Here is a 19,881-nt window from a genome sequence, read left to right on the forward strand (position 1 = left end):
GGGAGGCCTGGCTCCTTCTGGAGGTTCTCAGGGAGAATGTTTCCTCCCCTCCTGCAGCTTCTAGGTGATGCCCGCGTCCTTGGCACACGGTCCCTTTCTGCAACTTCCAAGCCTGAGATGCTGCACCTCCATCCACGGGCAAATCTCCCCTGCCCCGCCCTCTTCTAAGGACCCTCATGCAGGGACTGGGCCCACCCGGGAGACCCAGAATCATCTCCCAAACCAAGACCCCTGTGTTACCTCTCCAGGGTCCCCTTGCCACGTAAGGAGGTAACAGTATTCACATCGACATCTTCAGCGGCCAGGACTCAGCCCACCACCCCGCGGTTCCCCAGAAAGCAAGCCCAGGGCCAAGCTCAACGCTGCTCTCTTGCTGGGGTGCTGGGGGGGCAACCCTAGACTAGCAAGAGGGAGCAGGAAGGATGGGAGGCAGGGGTACCACTGAGCTGACCACAGCTTTGTAAGAAAACTGGAGCATGGCCCTCCCAACCACCCAGTGGGGAACTAAGGCAGAGGTGCTCACTCTCCGGTGCCTTCTGGGCCTTCATCCTACTTTGTCTGATGGGGCACGGACCTGCCCGTGCCGCCAGCCGCTCTCACCAGCACACCCCATACCCTGCAACGTGGCCCATCAGCCACATCCGGGATCCAGAAGAGGTGGAGTACCCAGAGCCCACACTCAGGTCCCGCTGGGCCGGCCGCCCTGGATGCGGAGACACTCTGGTCCCCTCCATGTGGCCTGAGGAAGGGCGTGCAGCTGGCCAGCCCTCACCCTGGAGGGGCCAAAACAGTCTGTGGTCTTAGGAGAGGCAGCAGCACCAGAGAAGCCCACGGGGCCCAGTGAATCCCAGAGGAGCTGAAGCAGACCCCACACAGGAGGAAGGTGATCTGATGACCATCTCGCCACTCCCAGGGCCCGACGTGGCACCTGACATTCAACCTGGGCTCCGTGAACACGGTGCCAGATGGCTAGACCCATTCAGGCCCGTGCACGTCAGTAACACGTGGTATAACCTGGCGGTGCCTCTCCCCTTAGTCCCCACGGGAACGTGAGGATGGCACCTGCTCCCCTGGGGGTGTCCCAGGGAGGCAATGCCTGCCAGCTCTCCAGCTTTGCTCAAACTCTGGAAGAAACAGAAAGCAGAAAGCTGTTTGTGGCAGTTAACACAACGTGTCAGCCGGACGGGGCCACCGAAGGCCCAGACGGCGGTTCCAACCTTCCTTCTGGCTGCGTTGGTGAGGATGCTTCCAGATTAGCGTTAGAACTGGTGGACTGAGCAAAGTGGAGCCTCTTCTGAGAACGTGGATGGCCGTGGACACGGATAGGCCTCATGCAACCCACTGGGGGTCCGAATAGCACAAAAATGTGGCTAAAATGCGGAAGGCGGGATTCACCGTCCCCTACCTGACAGCCTTGGACCTACACCACCTGCTCTCGGGCGTCTCCACTACAGGAGGCAGATCCTGTGACTCCAATCCCGTGAGCCAGTTTGTCATAATAAATCTCCTACATGGAAACGGATAGATAGACGGATGGATGGATCCATTCTGTTGGTTCTGTTTCCCTGGAGAAGCCTCACTGAGGCAGCACAGACCCTTTGTGCTACTGAGGCATCCCCCGTAGTGACATTTTGGCGGCTGAAAGACAGGGTCCCCTTCCTCACCAACGTTCTTGTGTTCAGAGAAACAGAGCAGGTATTCAGGGGAGAAAAAAACATTCTTCATAAAGGAAACCAGGTAACCTAAGTTGCTAAGAATCAACGTTTTGGGGGGCAGGCCCTAACATGGACCGTTTCCTGCTCATTTTTTTCAGGATGCCAGTTTTTTACAGGACGCAGCTTGCAAAGATTTTCCTTATCCTGCATCAGCGGCTGTGAGAACGCGGTCTGCACCACCCCGGGTCCGACAGCGCTGACTAAGGTGGAGAAGCTTTTTGAAAAGTGCTTCTAGGGAGCACCTGGGTGGCTCAGCAGTTGAGCGTCTGCCTTTGGCTCAGGCCATGATCCTGGGGTCCTGGAATCAAGTTCCGCATCCGGCTCCTCACAGGGAGCCTGCCTCTCCCTCTGCCTGGGTCTCTGCCTCTCTCTGTGTCTCTCATGAATAAATAAATAAGATTAAAAAAAGAAAGAAAGAAAAAGAAAAGCACTTCTAACAGCCTCCGTCGGTGGCATGGACTGTCCTACGTGGTGTCCGCAGAGCCCGGGGGTCACCCGCGTCGGCCTCAGGCTGCAGAAGTGAGAGCTTTCCCACGACCAGCTGCTCTAGTGCAGAGCAGGGCCTCTCGGGGCGAGGACGCTGTCAGCACCCGAGCCTTTGCTCATCCACCGGGGGGATTAACTTCTGAAGCCCTATTGTGGCTCAGATCAGAACACTCAAAACTGCAATCGGCACTCAGACACGCCAAGACGCCACAAATACGGCCTCACTACTGAGCCGGAGCTCAGAAACCAGGCTAAGGAGACAGAAGCCACTGCTGACGCCCCGAGGCGGCCATGGGGCCCCCAGCCCTCCTGTCACCACTTCCCTGACCCCCCGGGACCAGCTCTGGGGCTCGGACCCTTGCCCTCCAGCCCCACCCGGCCCAGCCGTCGCCCGCCGCAGCCCAGAAGCAATGCACTGACCAGGGTGCCCCTTACCTTGACAAGCTCCTTGAATTTGGGGTCGTCCTTGGAGGTGGGGTCGATCATCGTGCGCTCCTCGTTCTCCTCTGCAGGGGGGGGGAGTTGCGGTCAAGCACTAGTGGGAGTGGCAGGGGTGCAGGGACAGCTGGCTGCCCCTGCCCAAAGTGGGGGACAGGGATTGAGAGCAGAGACCCCAGTCATTGTCCCGGGGGGGGGGGTCACCCCACCAGCCCTGCACGGCCACACATCCCTTCTCCCGAAAGGGAGGCAGCCATCCTCTACCACCACCACCCCCCCAGCCAGGGAAGAAGGGCGAGGGAGGCATGCACACAGCCTGAATCTGTGGGAAAAGCACCGCACAGCCACCGTTAATAAATACGTGCACTGACAAAGCTCACCATTCTGTAAAATATTAGGGCAAAAAATTTTTTTAATTGCAAAAAAGAAAAAGGAAGGAGGTGACATTTCCCAATAAAATGTGTTCATCCCTGTCCTGTTTATTTGTTACCCACAACCAGGCCTTGATCCACAGACAGTGGGGCCCAGCGAGCTGCTCCAGAGGGACTGCGGGGAGGAGGGGTGCCAGCGGGAACGACCCTGGAGGCCAGGCGCCATCCAGAACAAAGCGGAGCAGTGTCCCCGGGGAAGGAGACCCACGTGGTGGGTCCCACCCAGCACGCCCAGGGCCTGGGTGGGACAGCTCTGGCTTGGGCAGAGCTTAGGGCCTATTAACTATGTTGACATCTCAGGGCCTGGGGACCTAGAGACACCGCTCCTCCTAGGACTGGCCAGTCCCCAAGACAGCAAACAAGTCCCCTGTGACTGCCTTTGATGCACACCCCCCCCCCTCAGAGCCCACCCCCAGCCGCCACCTGTTCTGCTGGGCTCTCACGCTCCCAGCCCACCAGACCCTGCCCAAACCCCCCGGGGCCCGGTACAGACGGCTCAGAAAGCCCCCGGAGCCCACCAAGAGTATCCTACTCTCTAGTCGGCACTAGGGTGCCCGCCCTACCCCCACCCAGCCCTTCCCATGAGAAAAGAGAGGCCACATCTTCCCCGACCTCGGGAACTGCGCCTGTGACGGGCTGTGTCCTCAACGGCAGCCAACCCTCGACCCGTTGGCCTTGTCGTCGTGCAGACGGGCGTTTGAAATCACAGAGGCAGAAGCTTACAGAGGAAGTCTGGATTATTTTTTTTCCCCTACAGACGTTTCTAAACGTGACCTTGAGCTAGGAGCCCAGATGCTCTCTTGGATGACCCCCCGCCCGCTCGCCGCCCCCTGCTTGGCATCTGATCACCAGGCCACGGCTCTGGGGCTCCCCCACCTCAGCCTCGCCAGCCGCAGAGGCTTAGCGACATTGCAACCAGGGGGCTGGTGGGACACACGGTACCTAGCAGGGTGTCTTCGGGGTGAACATCCGCCGAGGCAGGGGACATCGGCGAGTTGATGGCATGTCTGCCTTCTTCCTGCAGGTCACTCACTGTCGAGAAAGGAGAGCACGGGTCAGTGTAAATACGGTGCCGCGGCCTCGCGTGCCGGCCGCGGAAACACAGGCATCAACGCCCGCTTTGGAAGCATTTAACAAACATTCCTCAATGGCCTGTCGCCCAGAAAGAGTCCGAGCAAAAATGCTCTGAACCAAGAATACATCCTGCAGCTCTTCCCTCCTGCGCCAAGTATTTCCCGATGCCCGCCAAGCCCTGCCAGTCTGTTTCCACTGCTCTCTGGAATACATGACTCAGACACGGAAGCTTCTGGATGCTTCCAAATCCGCCCAACACCCCAGAGATGGACCAAGCTGGATTTGCAGCGACAGGGCCTGCAAAGGAGAAAGGAGGGACCCCCTGCTCCGCCCCCCACCCCCCGCTCCCTGGAGAGCCGTGTCCTCAGCGGTGGGATCTGGGGGCAGAGGCCACTCCCAGCCCACATGCAGGCAAGTCCAGAATTGAAGGCAATGCTGTTGTCGATGGTCAGGCTCAAGGGGATGGAAACCCGATGGCGGGGGTGGCCAGCGCTAGGGGCACTAGAGCACAGAACAGAATCTAACAAACCAGACCCGAGGCTTCAAGCTGGCGGGGCTGTGACCTGCAGTGTGGACATGGGCATCTGCCGTGTGTGTGTGCATGGGTGTGTGTGGGTGTGCACACATGAGTGTGTATGTGCGTCCAGGTACCCCTGGGACTCGAGCTTCCAGCCCCAAGATCTGATTCAATGGGTGGGGCCCGGGCACCTGCTGCCTTTGGCGGCCCTGGTCGAGAGCCCCGTTCTCAGGCAACCATCGCCGTCCCCAACCAACCACACGCCATGCACCGGCCTCTTCTGGGTGACTCCCCCCATCACCAGTGTGCCAGGGCCTTCTCTCCCACATGAAAACCTGTTTCCGTTTCCAATGCCGTGGTTAACGCGCCCGATCTCGTCTGATCTCGGAAGCTAAGCAGGGTCGGGCCTGGTTAGTACTTGGAAGGGAGTCCAATGCCGTGGTTGCCTCAAACCGTTCACACTGCCTATCCGGGCATCTGAAGAGTAACCAAGGGGACAGGGCCTAAGGCTTGGGAGCGGGCAGGCTGGGGTGGTCCTCCCTCCCCAGCAACTCTGCTAGCGGTGCAACCCCAGGCAAGTCCCAGTAACCCTCAGGACCCCCTGGGAGGACGAACGACGATGAACGTAGGTCTCTAGCCCCGAGCCAGGCACACGCTGGGCTCTGTGGACCAGCCCCTCCACCTGGCATGAAGACAACAGCAGCGGCCCCCAGGCTGCCACGTCTCACGTCAGGGAAGGTGCTGAGACCAGGCTTTTTACAAAGGAGTCTCTCGCATCCCCGTGTCCCACAGCAGCACAATTCACAAAAGGAGCGAGACATGATCTATATCTACCCGCACGACACCACGCTATCCGCCCGTGGAAAGGAAGGACCTCCTGACACCTGCTGCCACGCGATGAACCTCGAGGGCAGCACGCCGCGTGACACGGCCACAGAACAAACACTGCACGACTGCAGTCACGCGGTGAGGGACCCAGAGTCACCAGATCCACTGACACAAAGTCCATGGGGGGAGGCGGCTCGTGTTTAACGTGGACGGGGTTTCAGTGCGGGCCGATGAAGAGCTTCAGGACAAGGGTGGCGGTGGCCTCATCTCACACGGTGAGCGGACCTAATGCCGCGGAAGCGCGCTCACAAAGGGTTAAAATGATACATTTTATGTTATGTATGTGTTACCACAATAAAAAAAGAAAGGGAAGAAAAAAAGTGGACCCTCTGCCAACAATATCCCGGTCTGGAGCTGGAAGTCGGCCCCGCGGTCGGCCCCGCACAAGCACACCCCATCCCCGTCCTCCCCACCCCATGCACAGCCATCGTTTTCTCCCCAAACCCTTGGCTTAACTTTGTGCAAGACGCACACAAGTGCGATGAGGCACCCATGGGATCTGAGGCGCTGGGCCCCACTCGCCCAGCGATAGTCCACGGATGCCCACAGGCCACCCCGGCCGGCTCAGGGGACAGCCACCACATTTCAGCAATTGCTTGTGCTACGTAGTAAGCTGCAAAGAGCATCCCAGCCAGCAAACCGCTCTCAGAGGCAGAAAAAGGAAAGCAGGAGGGGGGATACTGAGGGAGAGCTGGGTGTGCGCAGAGACCCTGAACTCCTACATCCTAAGTCACAGAAGGACGGAGAGGCCAGGGAGGTCCCTTCGGGTCCAGGCGGTTGGAGATGCGCTTATGCTCACAAGGGCTTCACCCACGCAGAGGGTGGCGCAGGTGGGGGCCTCCGGGCACAGGTGAGCCACGCAGCTGAGTCGTGACAACGAGCCTGTCACTCGGCTCACGAAAGACGCCACCGGGTCCCGCGCTTCCCAGGACACAGGCTGCGTGCCAGAGTGATGGCGGGAGGGCAGCGGGGTGGACACTCAGAAAGGCTTCCGGGCACGCGGAACCGCTACCTGACCTCAGAGACACGAGCAGGGGAACAGAGAGGAAACAGCATCTTCAAAGCATAGAAATTGGGTCACATGGAAACAGAGAAGTTTCCACACCGCCCTGGACACCAAAGATAACACTAAACAGGACCTGAGATTTCTCGACCTTCCTAAACGAGAGACGCTCCCACAGACCCGCCCAGGCTCTGGCTCCACGGCACATTCCAAGGAGCTCACCATGTGCAAAGCTCTGAAGGAAACAAGGACCAGGCCAGCAGACACGGGCCCGGGTCTGTGACCACAGGGCCCGGGGTTCGAATCCCACCTTACCACACGTGGGCATGTGGCCCGGAGGGGTCCCTTCACCTTGCCAGGCCTCAGTTTCCCCACCTGTAATGCGGGGGTGACAGCAGTGTCTGCCTGCCAGGGAGCAGTGAGGAATAAGTGAGATCATGAATGCTCGGCTCCTGGTTCGGGGGCACAGGCTCTGTGAAGGGGGGGGCACAGAAAGGAGGTGGGAAAACAGACTCCAACAGAAGGACAAAGCGAGGAAAGAGTGAAGAAGGGGAGGCTTCCTGGAGGAGGCAGCAACGGAGCTTAGCCTTGAAAGACGGCAAGAATCTGGAGGCGGGGCTTTGGGACTCTGCAAAGCACACGGGTGACAGATGAGAGCCCGGACCTCGGAAGCCCCCCCGTGGCACCCACATCGATGCTGAACCACGGCAGATGCCTCTTCGGGACTCTGTTTCTCCCAGCCTGGGTTCCCCGAGGGACACAGCCCCGTCGCCAAGGATCTTTCCGTCTGAATCTGATTACCGTCCTTCCAAGGGTCAGTCTGACGTTTGGGAGGGAGGGGCTCCTCTCGAACCACGGCTTTTCCCCCAAGGACCCCATTCTGCCAGTTTTGCGGCTTTCCATTAATCCTGGAACGTTCTGGTTTTTAAAGTACCGGCCCATTTGCCAGAAACCCGAACACTTCAAAGATGCGAAACGCCGGCCGCCTTGAGTCACAGAGAAAGATCCGCTGGCCCGGGAGAGCTGGCGCCTGGTGCGCACGCCGGGTGTGGACATTCGGGGGTGGGGGGAGTGAGGGGCTCCGTGTCACGAGGCTGAGGACTCAGTGATGTCCTGAGGGTGCCCTGCGATTGTGAGATTCACGCCCTCCCCCCACAAAACCTGACAGCCAACCGCGAGGAAGTCGGTGGCAAAGGTTCCCGCCGCACCCAAGCTCACCTTCCGGGGGTGCCACTGTGTGGCCGGGGCGGGTGCAGAGGGGGCCTGGGGTGGAGGGGAAGCCAGGAGATTGGGGGAGGCGATGGAGGCCAGGTCGGACGGCAGAGCCGAGGGGGAGCCGTGGATGGCACAGGTGCCCCTTCAGGGATGGCCACCCCCTCACCCAGCCGGGGACAGGGGGCAGACCGGGACATGCAAACGGCAGTCTCCAGTCTTGTGAGCTTTCACAAAAGCGAACGTTTAGGGTTTAGTACACTGTACAAACATGAGCAGATCATTCCAATTCTGTGGGCCCACCAGGGGTGACGGGTTTGCAACCGCAGGTCGCAGTGCATGCACAATCCGTGTTCCCACCTGTCCGTGGAAGTGGACGGAGCGCCGCTAACGTATCCTGAATACCTACTATGTGCCGGGCACCTTCCGTAACACCTGTTCACTACATCTCCTAACAAGTGTGTGAGGAGTGGCTGGGTCCTGGCTGGGCCGGCATCTGTTAGATGTGAAGGCACCTGACACACATGTCCCCCCCCCTTGCCAGTGCCCAGGGAGCCCCAGAGTCAGGACTGACCCTGGTTCTACACGGTCTGGTGCCTACCTATGCCAAATTAAATCCTACGCACCTTCAAGCTTCAGCTTCCTGGCAACCTCTGCCAGGAAGCCGTCCTGGGTGCTCCCTTCCCACCCCCGGGCTCCTCTGTGCCTAGCTCACATTGCGCAGCCCCACGACCTTCTCTTTCCGGGACCGTCTGCCCACCCACACCCGCGCTAAGTCAGTTCCTGCGCACACCGTAGGTCTTCACATTTGAGGAGCCTCGCAACGGAAGGGAGGCTTCGAACCCTGGAGCTGGTCTGCTGGTTTCAGATCCCGGCTCGACCCCTGACGAGCTGATCCTGGGCAAGCTGCGTTATTTGCTCCGTGCCTCAGCTGCCATCTGTGAAATGGGGCATCGGTCGGAGAGGGATTACAAGGCTCAGTGAGTGGGGGCGTGGAACGATCGCTGGCATGCAGTAAGTGCTCGATACATGCGAGCTTTCAGCATCTGCTGGATCGATGTATACAGGCGTGTTTCCAAAGCCTGTTAGCTTTCCATCACCCCACCCAAGGACTGGGCAAGGCTTAAGAAAAAAAAGAAAAAAAGAAAAAAAAAAAAAACACCTCTCCGGCCTGGAATTACAAGCACATAAAAAGGAGGAAAGAACTGGAAGCTATAACCTCGACACTTGAAAGCACCTCATAAAGAGCCTGCCATGTACACCCCGGGCCAAATGCAAAGGTTCCATCTTTGATTTTTTTTTTAAAAAATCTTTTCCTTTGTATGGGTTTCATTTATTTATTTATACCCAGGCTCTTTCCAAAAAAACAAGCTTTTAGGCAACTTGGGTTTGTTTTTTTTTCTTTTTTCCCTTTGACATTACTGGGGAAGCAGGAGCCTGAAAGTGCCCGGCTCACAAAGCAAGGTCACCGACAGGGAAGCATGAGTCTGAGCACACAAAGGCTCCTCAGCCTCTTTCGCTCCATGAGGGCCTGCCAAGGCAGGACTCTGGGGGGGATCACGACGTACCCCCTGCAGAGATGGGGTGCAGGAAGCCCACGGGGCACTCACCTGTGGGGCTTCATGGACCATACAAAGGCCTCCCGAGGGTGGGATGGGGGGCCCTGGCCTCGGAAGCTACGGCGGCGGGGACAATTCCATTTTCTGACATTTCAACACAGCAGCAATGTTTTGCCACCTACAGAGGCTTTTTGCACCATACATACGCTTCCTGGTTTTCGTGCAGAACAAAAGACCAGGAGGAGAATTTTCAGCCGCACAATGTGAACAGGATCAAAGAGAAAATCCCAACAAAACAGCGCGTCACCTGACCCACATCTTCAGGAGGAACCTGAAAATGGCAGGAGAGCAGCCTGGGTTCGTTCAGGACCCTCGACCCACGCTGGTCGAGACACACATGCTCCTAGTTAGGGCCGGTCCTCAAGGGGACTGGGCGGGCAGGAGGACCGAAGCTGCCCGGTGCTTAGGAGGACCCAACAGTGAGGCTCTCCAGGCCTCTACAAATAGTGAGGGGTCGTTCTGTGCACTTGGAGGGGTCATTCCTCTGCAGAACTCAGAGTTTCTCCGAATAATTAAATTCACCAGCCACAGAGATCTTAACACTGGTTCCGCTAGCAATGAGTTAAATTGTACTTCCTGTGAAGATCTCACAGCTCAGTTAGAAATAGGACCCCAGCGACACCTGGGTGGCTCAGTGGTTGAGTGCCTGCCTCCGGCTCAGGTCGTGATCCCGGGGTCCTGGAATCGAGTCTTGCATCAGCCTTCCCACAGAGCCTGCTGCTCCCTCTGCCTGTGTCTCTGCCTCTGTGTGTGTGTGTGTGTGTGTCTCATGAATAAATGGATAAAATCTTAGAAAAAGAAAGAAAGAAAGAAAGAAAGAAAGAAAGAAAGAAAGAAAGAAAGAAAGAAAGAAAGAAGGCACCAGTAAAATCTCAGGCAGAGCAGATTGGACCACTAGGGGAGAGGAGGCTACACAGCAACCCTGTCTGACATCTGCAGAGACATTGCTCCAACACCAAGCTAGGATCAACACTTGGGGGGAGGGGGGGATGTTTCTTTCTGGCACCACCACGCTTGCAAAGGCCCGGAAGTGTGAGGCCCGGTCCTTCCCAGGAGGCTACGATGCCCAGGTTCAATCTCCATGATTCTCAGGACAGTGGATGGATGGCAGCGTCCGGCCCAAGGTCAAAGGCTGTGGGAGCTGCCGGCCGCCGGGGAGAGCCACTGCCCTTCCCGACCCGGATGTGGGACAAGAGAGAAATTACTTTCAGCAATCCAAGCAGGAAAACGTACAAGAAAGAGCCTCTTGACCTTTAAAGTGGCAGATCCGGTTTGTTTTTACAAACAATGGGATCTGGCCTTGTCACGAGGATGCTTGAGCTCCGTATATTTATGTATGTTTAACTCGCGGTAATTTCTCAGCAGGGGATTGAGTGTCTGAACTGTGCTGACAACACCACGGGAATAAGAAAGTACCCCAAACCGTAAGGGTGGCTCCGCCTGACATCTGATTTATGGGGTTAGCTCTGCCGGGGCACGAGTTCCATCCCATTTCTAGAGACAAAAATCAGTTTAGAGGCTAAAATAAATGTGTGAGCATTTCAATAAAGCAAAATCCAAAGCAGGTCAGCAGGTGCTCCTGAACCCCTTGAGAGCTCGCAGCTGAAGGTCTCTCCTGATCCGGCAGCAGCAAGACCTGGGCTCTACAGACCTACTGACCTAATGAGCATGGGTCGAAGGCCACCTAGGTACTGGCACTTGGCCGGACGCTCGGGGCCTGCCCTCATGCTGCCGAGAGTCCGGCACCGGCGCCAGCAGCAGGCAGAGGGGAAGGATGTGCTGCGGCCCCTCCGCCCCCACAGCCTGGCCCAGCACCTGGCACCTGTAGAGAAGGCTCTAAGTGTACCACGTGTCACCGTGTTGCATTTTCAAAAGCAGGTTTCAAAACGATACAGCATGATGTTTATGCAAATGACACAATCAGACACTCAGAACTACCTATTTCTAGGTGTACGCATCTAAATTCATACAGAAAAGATGGAAAGGCTCTGCTCCAGAATGACAGAAGCGGTGTTAGGTCTGGAAGGGACGAGGGCGGGGAGACGGGAAGGCTGGGCCACAGCCAGACATTCTGGTAGGAGTCAGTGCCTGTGGCCCCCGTGGGTCCCGAAGCCCGAGACAGCCAATCCTCCGGGGAAGGAGGCCCCGCCAGAGCCGAGCCTATCCTGAGGACTCACCTCTGGGGCGAGGAAGGACAGAGGAGCAGGACCCAGAGCCCAGCCGCAGAGCATCCAGACAGGTGTAAGGGCGGCGGGGGTGCTCCATCCTGCAGGGAGAGCTGTGTGTCTGCGGCACAGCCCTCAGCAAGTCACAGGGGGCCACGCGCCCACGGCTTCGTGTGTGGGCAAGAGAGAAGCAGTGGGCTTGGGGGGTGAAGGATCGGATCTCCCCTAGGCAATTCTGTCAAGACCTCCAGGCTCCGGGAAATGCCTTCTTCTGGATGCAAGAGGCGTCTACGCGGCTAGAACCTCGGATTACCCTGTCCTCGGCTGCTCCTCTGTGCTTCTTCGGAACGGATCATCCCATGGCTTCTGTCTTAGGGCATACCAGGGATGTGTGTGCAGCCCGAATCAGGCTGGGAAAGGGGCGGGAGGGGGGCCAAGGGGCCGCAACCTCAGGAACCCTGCCAGGTGAGACGGGAGCGGCCGGGAGACAATACCGTGGATACACCTGTCACCACCCGGACGCTGGTCATGTCCCTTCCCATCAGCCGCCAGAGCCTGCCCAGGGCCCTCTGCTAACCGTGCACCCTCCCGAGCACTCAGCCAGGCTCCCGAGCTTCACTGCACTCAGGATGCCCTGGACTAGAGGCGGATTCCAACCCAGCAGGCCTGGGCAGGGTCTAAGGCTTGGCGCCAGTAACCCGCCCCAAGGTGATGTCACTGATGCCCGGTGGTCCGTGGGCCCAGGATCAACCCCTAGAGCCGTGAGAACTTAGAGACAGCATCACCCCCCCACCCCTGCTCCTGAAACCCAAACTGGCTTGCAGCTTTTGGTGTTCCTTTCAGAGACGAAGACGGGGGCCACAGTTCAACACCTTTCCACTTGGCCCGCACCTGCCACAGGTGCTTCCCTCCCCGGGAAGGAAGGAGGTCTACTGGGCATGCCTCCCACGTGCCAGCACATGAAGCTCCCCACCGCAGGCGAGGTCTCTAAGAGACTGAGCCACATCCAAGCTGGCCCGGCCAGTTAGGGATGGATCCCACCCACCCACGGCTGGCCGTGCCCCAAACCACATCATCTTCCCAATTCTGGTGGGACTGACAGGAAGCACGGAACACCTCCCACCGGTGGGGAGAACCCAGAACTTCACCCCTCCTCCAAATCCCTGTTCTCGATCTCGAGCCAAGTTCGGAGCTGCCGGGCCCGGCAGCAATAATGAATGAGTTCACTTGCCACCCCTGGCTCCTCCCAAGGCTCTCTTCTCCAAAGGGCTGGTTCCCACACCCTAGGAAAATTGGTTCAATGGTAGAAATGGGCCTTGGGGAGGGGGGCCCTCGGGATTCTCCCGGAGGCATTGCCAGCCCCAGTGGACACAGCAAGCGATCCGGAGGGAGGCAGAGATCGAGTGAGGGGACCTCAAGGCACAGCCCTGACCACGTGAAGCTACTGCAAATGATACCCTGATTCTGGAGCCACGGCTGGAGGCAAAAGGCCGCAAAATACAGACACACGCAAAGAACACAGAGGGAGGAACCAGGGTGCTGGGCAAGACAGGACCGATCTGAGAGTCGGCATCTTGTTCCTGTCCCTGGGGCAGCCTGTGGGCAGAGGGGAGGAACCTGTCACCCCTGTCACCAGAATGGCCGCTCCGCCTCCCAGAGGCCCTATCGTGGCCTCTCCCCTTTGGCAGGTGACGGTCCTAGACTCAGCTGTTTCTCCTCCCCAGCACCTGTCACCTTTCTTCTGGCCACAAAGAACCCAGCTTTCCCTTGGACAGAATCAGCAAGGACCCCTACCCCATTCTCAGGCCTTATAATCTATTAAGACAAAACGGAGAGACTAGTTTAGCAACCCTATTTGTGTGCTGGATCAAGCCCAACCTGAGGCCGGCCCACAGGTGGCCCTTTCTTTTCAAGGCAGGACCCACGAATTCCACTTTGTTCTTCAACCACTTTGAGTTTCCTGTCATTTGCAAACAAGAGTCCTATCTGATGCGACAGTCCTTCTGACACAGAAAGCTAACCAGTCGCTCCCTGGTGTAATCCACAGCGCGGCTCCTGCTGGCGCCAAGGTAAAAGGCAAGCCCCCTGGAGAGGCACCCAAATGCTTGATGAGCACATGCCACCCCTCATCAAACCAGCTGCAGCTCCTGACTTCTGCACACACCCGCCAATGAGGCCACCCCAAAACCACTAGTGTCCGTCACGTCGTTGCCCCAACTGTCCCCAGCACCAGAGATGCTCTTCACGGTCCATCTGGCTAACTCCACCCCATGCCCCAGCTTTGGCAAGGACAGCATTCTCTTTGCACTCATGACCCCAGACAGAGCGAGGGCTCCCCCTCTGGCTTCCTACAGCTCCCCTCACGTGTGACAACCATAATCTTTTACCCCCTGTCATGTAGCTGCGGGGTGGGCCTGCCTCTCTGTCCCGTACCCCGGAGTGCGCAGGGGCCAGGTACTGTTCACAACCACAGCCTCACATCCTGCACAAAACCTGACATGTCATAAGTGCAAAAGATATCTTTTTTTTTTTTTTAAGATTTTATTTATTTGAGAGAGAGAGAGAGAGAGAGTCAGGTGCACATGAGGAGAGGGGAGGAGGAGAGGGAGAAGCAGGCTCCCCATTGAGCAGGGAACCCTATGCAGGACTCGATCCCAGGACCCATGATCCCAGGATCATGACCTGCGGCAAAGGCAGACGCCCAACCACTGAGCCACCCAGGTGCCCCACGCAACAGATCTTTGTGGAAGGACAGGGGACTACGTGTTTACATGGACAAAATGGAGCTGAACAGAGAATTTAGGTAAGGAGTCAGAAGAATGGGGAAAGCCGGGAAAACGGGGAACACATGGTGCTTGCAAAACATTCCACCTCCAGCCACTTAATTGGGTGGAAAAGGAGAGTTTCCATTAAGGCTTCCATTAGCCTGGCAGCCGTGGGTCGCCAAGGACCCAATTACCGCGATGTGGCGTGTGGACGGTGAGCACTCAGGGGAGGGATGCTGCTCCGCAATTAGGGACTTATTGGGACAAACCTGCCTCTGGAGCCACATTCCCCAAACCTCGTCGGCTGGGGTGCGCATCCGGACCGGCCACCTGCTGCAGGCACCCGCAGGAGAGGCCAGCGAGAACAAAGCGACCCACCCGTGTCCAGGAAAGTAGGTCCTCTGAATACAGAGAGTCACTTAAGTACAAATATAAAAAAGGCTGGCGCTCAGAAGCTGATGTCAAACAGGTAATTTCCCCGGCCCAGATCAGGCCTTTTCTTCCCCTTTGCCCTGGGGGATCAGAAAAATGTGAGAATCACAGAGAAACGGCTTGTCTGTGGGAAGGAGAACAGGAAGAAAGACTTCTAGGTGAACGTGAAATGTCAGGTTTACCATATAAACCACCTGGCGAGCAGAAACCAGGACATGGGAGGGGCCCCGGCTCCCGGCTCAGAAAGGATGACTGATCCTGGAGGGACGAGGGATGATGTGGCCGGCTGCTCAGGAGGACAGCAAGTGGGTCAGCTTAGTCAAGTCCCCTCCCGGATGCAGCAGTCAGGATCCTCAGGGGCCGGATGCAGCGGCTGGACCAGCACGAGGCCAGGGGCATGCTCCGCAATCTGCGGGTCTCGGCTCCCAGTCCCTCTCTTCCAGGCCACCTCCCACCCTGTCTCAAGACTTTGTCCCCCCAACACAGCCCATCAGGCCATGCCTCTACCCACAGACCATCCCCATCTTCTAATGCCTCCCCACACAAAGCCCAAATCCCTGCCCCTCACATCCCAGCCCGACCCTCCACTGAGGAAAAGCACAGGGTCAGGCACAGCCAGGCCCCCGAGCCTTTGCTCGGGCTGTGACCCCTCCAAGAGGACCGTATCCTGCAGCTGCACCTGCCAGCCCAACACGCTACACCTTTATAGTCCGCTGCAAACCTCTGCTCTTCCACCCGAAGCCCACCCCCCCACCCCCAGCCCAGGGCGGGCGCTGGTGCGGGCAGACTAGAGAACCCAGAGGCTCTGGAGGTCCGTCGTACAATGACCTTGGGCACGGGCCGCGTCTCCTTCTGTCTTTCACTGTCTTTCCACTGCAGGGGAGTGATAACCAGACAGGACTCTGAGGTTGTCGTGACAACTAATCAAACAAGCAGCAGCCAGGCGGTAAACGTCGGGTCTCCCCCTCCCGTGCCCCCACCAGCACCTGCACTGGGGAACAGGGAGGGCTTCGCGTCACACGGAGGCACCTGCCTGGCAAGTTCACCTGGCCCACCGGGCACTTGCCACACTGCGGGAACTCACAGCCACCCCTGCACTCCCGGGTGGCGACCAGGGAGGCGTGTGTGGATGTCTCCCTGCCAGATTTTAGACTCCCAGAGGCAGAGGCCAACCCCTAGCAACCCTAATGCCCCCAGAGGTGGGCCCCGCAGAGAGGACCCCACGAAAGCGCGCCCGCCTGACAGAACCAAGTCAAACCAAATCCCGAAAGCCTCAGGTGTGTGTAAGGATCGAGGGGTGTCACGGCTTCATCAGCTAACTGTTCAGAGGATGGGGGTGGGATGTACCCCCACGTCACAGATTCTCAAAAAACCCAGACACTGAAACAAAGCAAAGCAGGCGTGATCCAACCTCCAGGATCCTTCACTTACTGCTTGGGCATCACCACGAAATGCTTTATATGGTGGCTGAGCATTTAGAACAGACACTAATTGGGCTGAATTATAACAGAGCCTCAACTCTACGTAAAACATCAGGATGGCAGCTGGACGGTGCCAGCAACACAGTGTGACCCACCCCACCTCCCAGCCACCCCCACCACGTCAACTCCCCAAGAAGTCCAAAGTGCCTCCCAAAGCACCAGGTGGGAGCCCAGGCCAGCCACCGTGGGTGGTGACCGGCGACCAGGAGAAGGAAGCCACGGAGCCCGCGGAAGGCTCAGAAGCACTGCTCAAGTGACTCACAGTGAAATCAAAATGCAGCCGCGTGCCAGGAGCAACGGATGGCGGAGTGGGCTCCCCCCGCAAATGTGCCTCCCTGGGGATGGGCAAGAGCCCTGGCTTCCCGGGGCCCTCGAGGGCCACCGTCATTTAACGGGCGCTCTTTGGTATCTGTGATCTGACGAACAGCTGGACCCACGCCCCGAGGCCGGCCTCCCCCGGCCCCCAAAAGGGCCATCCAGGTTCGCCTCCCGCATTCTCAGTCCCCTGCTTAGCACAAACGCCTGGCAATCACTGCATCCTGGCTGCGTTCATGCTAATCTGGGTGTGATGTATGTGCTCTGTTCCCTTGATTTGGGGATGGTGCATTTATCACATTTCCACCAATCAATCGTGCTGGGTTTTGGTGAGTACGTGGAAGCAATTTCAATCACTGGTCATGAAAATCTGTCATGAGTTAACAAAAAAGGGAGAAAGAGCCTCAAATAAGCAGAAGGTGGGGGCAGAGGGCTGAAAGCATCCCCTCAAGAGACCCAGAATTATCCAAAAAGCCACATGTATGTCTCCCCTGTGTACTTATCGGCCGCGGCCAGGGACCCCCTGCCCCTCCCAGGAGCCGAGCAATGCCGGGGTGCCCCACCAAAGCAGGAGGTTACGAAATCCGCTGATCATTTCCAGGAGCGGGGCGAGCCCAACGAGCTTAATGCACCGGGAGAGAAATGTGCTTAATAAAGAGAAAAGAGAAACGGCAATGCAGAAGTAAGCCTGGTGAAGCAAGTGCGGCTGGTCCCTGCGCTGCAAACTCGTATTAATTAATCTGATCGGTAAAGTCCCATTGTATTCAGGGAAGTCCAAAGCGTGCTCTGCTGAGAAAATAAGAAGATTAAATCATTAAGTCGTTAAAAAAAAAAAAAAAAGATTCTCTGTGCACCTGCCACCAGAGACCTGGGGGGGGGGGGGATTAGAGAATTCGGGGAGGACACAGCCGGCGGGACAGCGCCCTCTCGTGGCCCATCTCCACTCTGGCCCATCTCTTCTCGTGGCCCATCTCCACTCTGGCCCATCTCCTCTCGTGGCCTCATCTCCAGGCCGATGGGAGACCAGACTCCCTCTGCACAGATGCCACCCAGAGAGTCTGGGCGGATGGGCGGATGGGCACCCGGGGGGCTGGCGGCCGCGTCCTCACCGGAGATACTCCAGGGGCCCACGCGCATCTCGGGCAGCCCCCCCTTGGGCAAGCACGGCTCCACCCTCGCTGAATGGATCCAAGGGTCCAGAAAACAAAGGAGAAGGACCTTCAGGACCCACCGGGGTTCCCGGAGACCAGCCTTTGGAGGGAAAGCCCCAAAGGCCCAAAGGGGCAGCTAGGAGCCAGTGGAGATTCCCATCCTGCCAGCCAAAGCGGGGCTCCCCTGCCCCTGGCACCACACACGGTCCCAAGGGGCTGCGTCCTGTTGCTTTCTTTTCAAGCATGGTCACGTTTGAGGCAGATGCATGCGCCTGTCAGAGGATGCGTGTCCACAGTGCTCTGGAAGGGCAGCTGCACGGGGCCCGGCCCACAGGAGGCACTCGGCGACACATGGCAAGTAAATGGTGGATTCGTGGATGAATGAACACGTGAATGCTGCAGGACCCTAACTGTCCCCTCCGTTGTTCCTCTTTGGAACTCACAGGAGCTATTTTCCTTTGGGGCCTCTGTGCCTTGCTAAATAATGCCCCCTTCCCCCACAGATGTCTCCACTCTGCTCCCTGTGACTCTACAAGGCAAAAGGGACTTTGCAGATATGATTAAGTTAAGGATCCTGAGATGAGGAGTTATCCCAATTAGCCAGGTGAGCCCAAAGAAGTTGTGAGGGTCCTTATAAAAAGGACACAGATGAGGGCACCTGGGTGGCTCGGTTAATTATTCGCCTTTGGCTCAGGTCGTGATCCCGGGGTCCTAGGATCGAGCCCCGCATCAGGCTCCCAGCTCCTCCCTCTCCTTCTGCCCCTTCCGCAGCTCATGCTCCCTCTCTCTCCTCCCTCCCTCTCAAATAAATAAATAAAATCTTTAAAAAAAAAAAAAAGGACATAGGTGGAGCTGTGAGCAATGAGACACAGAAGCAGGGAGAGAGCCGAAGGCACCCATCGTTGGCTTTGCAGATGGAGGACAGGCCCCACACCAAGGAACGCGGGGCAGGGGGCCCCTAGAAGCTGAGATGTCGAGAAAACAGATTCTCTCCTGGAGCCTCCAGAAGGAGCAGAGCCTTGCCAACACCTGGATTTTAGGACTTAAGACCTCCAGAACTGTAAGTTTGTGTTTTGTTTAAGATTTTATTTATTCATTCATGAGACACACAGAGAGAGAGGCAGAGACACAGGCAGAGGGAGAAGCAGGCTCCCTGCGCCCCATTTGTGCTGTTTGAAGCCACTAAACTTGTGGTAATTTGTTACAGCAGCCACAGAAAACTCATACGGCCTCACAACAGCCCCACTACTACTCCATGTCATCTCAAAAGGCCCAGAACATTCTCTGACTGCACCGGTTTTACTGAGCACCTGCCCTGTGCCAGACCCCGGGCTAAACTCCAATGACACAGCAGTCATTGAAATAGGCCCGGCCTCAGTCAGGAGGGCAGAACCCCCCCACAGGAGGCCGCTCAGCACCTCAGTACCCAGGCCGGCCCTGCCCCAGAGAATCATCCAGTGCAAAAGGTGAACAGTGCCGGGAGGGGAGAGAGGGGACCCTGCTCGAGCTGCCTCGGACCCCCCAGACACTGGCCAGGTGAGGGCTCCCGACATCTCTGCACAGCTGGGTGGCATTGGCAGGCTCCCGGGTACCCTCACTCAGGTGAGGATCCCATGGGGACCGGGGCCCTGCAACACCACCTCACGGGGTTGTCATGGACCCCATCCAGCTGTCCTGTGCTCTGCAAACCATACCCTGGGCTCCAAGGGTACGACAGACCCTGTGCTCGGGGAACACCTGTTCAAGGTGGACACAGACTGTACCGTATGGACAACAGCGTGACAACTTCATGCAGTAATAACAGGGTGTAACCAAGTATGGAGTGTGGGCATCCTCCCGCCCATAGGGCCAAGGCTGCACGGGTCCCTGCCTCTAGACCTTTGGGCGAAAGGCTCCTGCCTGCTGCCAACCAGGCCCCAAGTCCAGGGAACACATGGGGGCGGGCGTCCTTGGCACAAAGGCCCAGCCCAGACTCTACTGGCTGAGAAATCAAGTGTGGACGTGAGGTGGGGGCCTGAGAGCCGGGGCAAGCTCACGGCCATGCGGCAGGCCTGGCTCTCGGCCAGACTCTAATGCCCGGCCAGGCAGCTGAGGGGAGCACAGGGGAGTCATGCCTGCTGCTGCCCCATCCTGGGACCTCTTCCTTCCTAGGTGGTGAAGTGCTGGTGAGGGGGTCAGCCCACCCGGGG

At 57.8% G+C, this 19,881-nt stretch overlaps 1 protein-coding gene across 2 annotated transcripts in view; it reads right to left on the reverse strand.

Moving 5' to 3' along the window:
* Nucleotides 1-19,881, reverse strand: part of PARVB (parvin beta) — a 97,761-nt gene that overhangs the window by 44,867 nt on the left and 33,013 nt on the right. For both annotated transcript variants that reach the window (XM_072741074.1, XM_072741073.1), the window contains exons 2-3: nt 4,013-4,102; nt 2,637-2,707 (exon numbers count right to left, since the gene is read on the reverse strand). In XM_072741074.1, the coding sequence (XP_072597175.1) occupies nt 2,637-2,707; nt 4,013-4,102 (161 nt within the window). The remainder of the gene's footprint in view (nt 1-2,636; nt 2,708-4,012; nt 4,103-19,881) is intronic.

The sequence above is a fragment of the Vulpes vulpes genome, chromosome 16 (assembly GCF_048418805.1).
Source record: "Vulpes vulpes isolate BD-2025 chromosome 16, VulVul3, whole genome shotgun sequence".
Taxonomy (NCBI): domain Eukaryota; kingdom Metazoa; phylum Chordata; class Mammalia; order Carnivora; family Canidae; genus Vulpes; species Vulpes vulpes.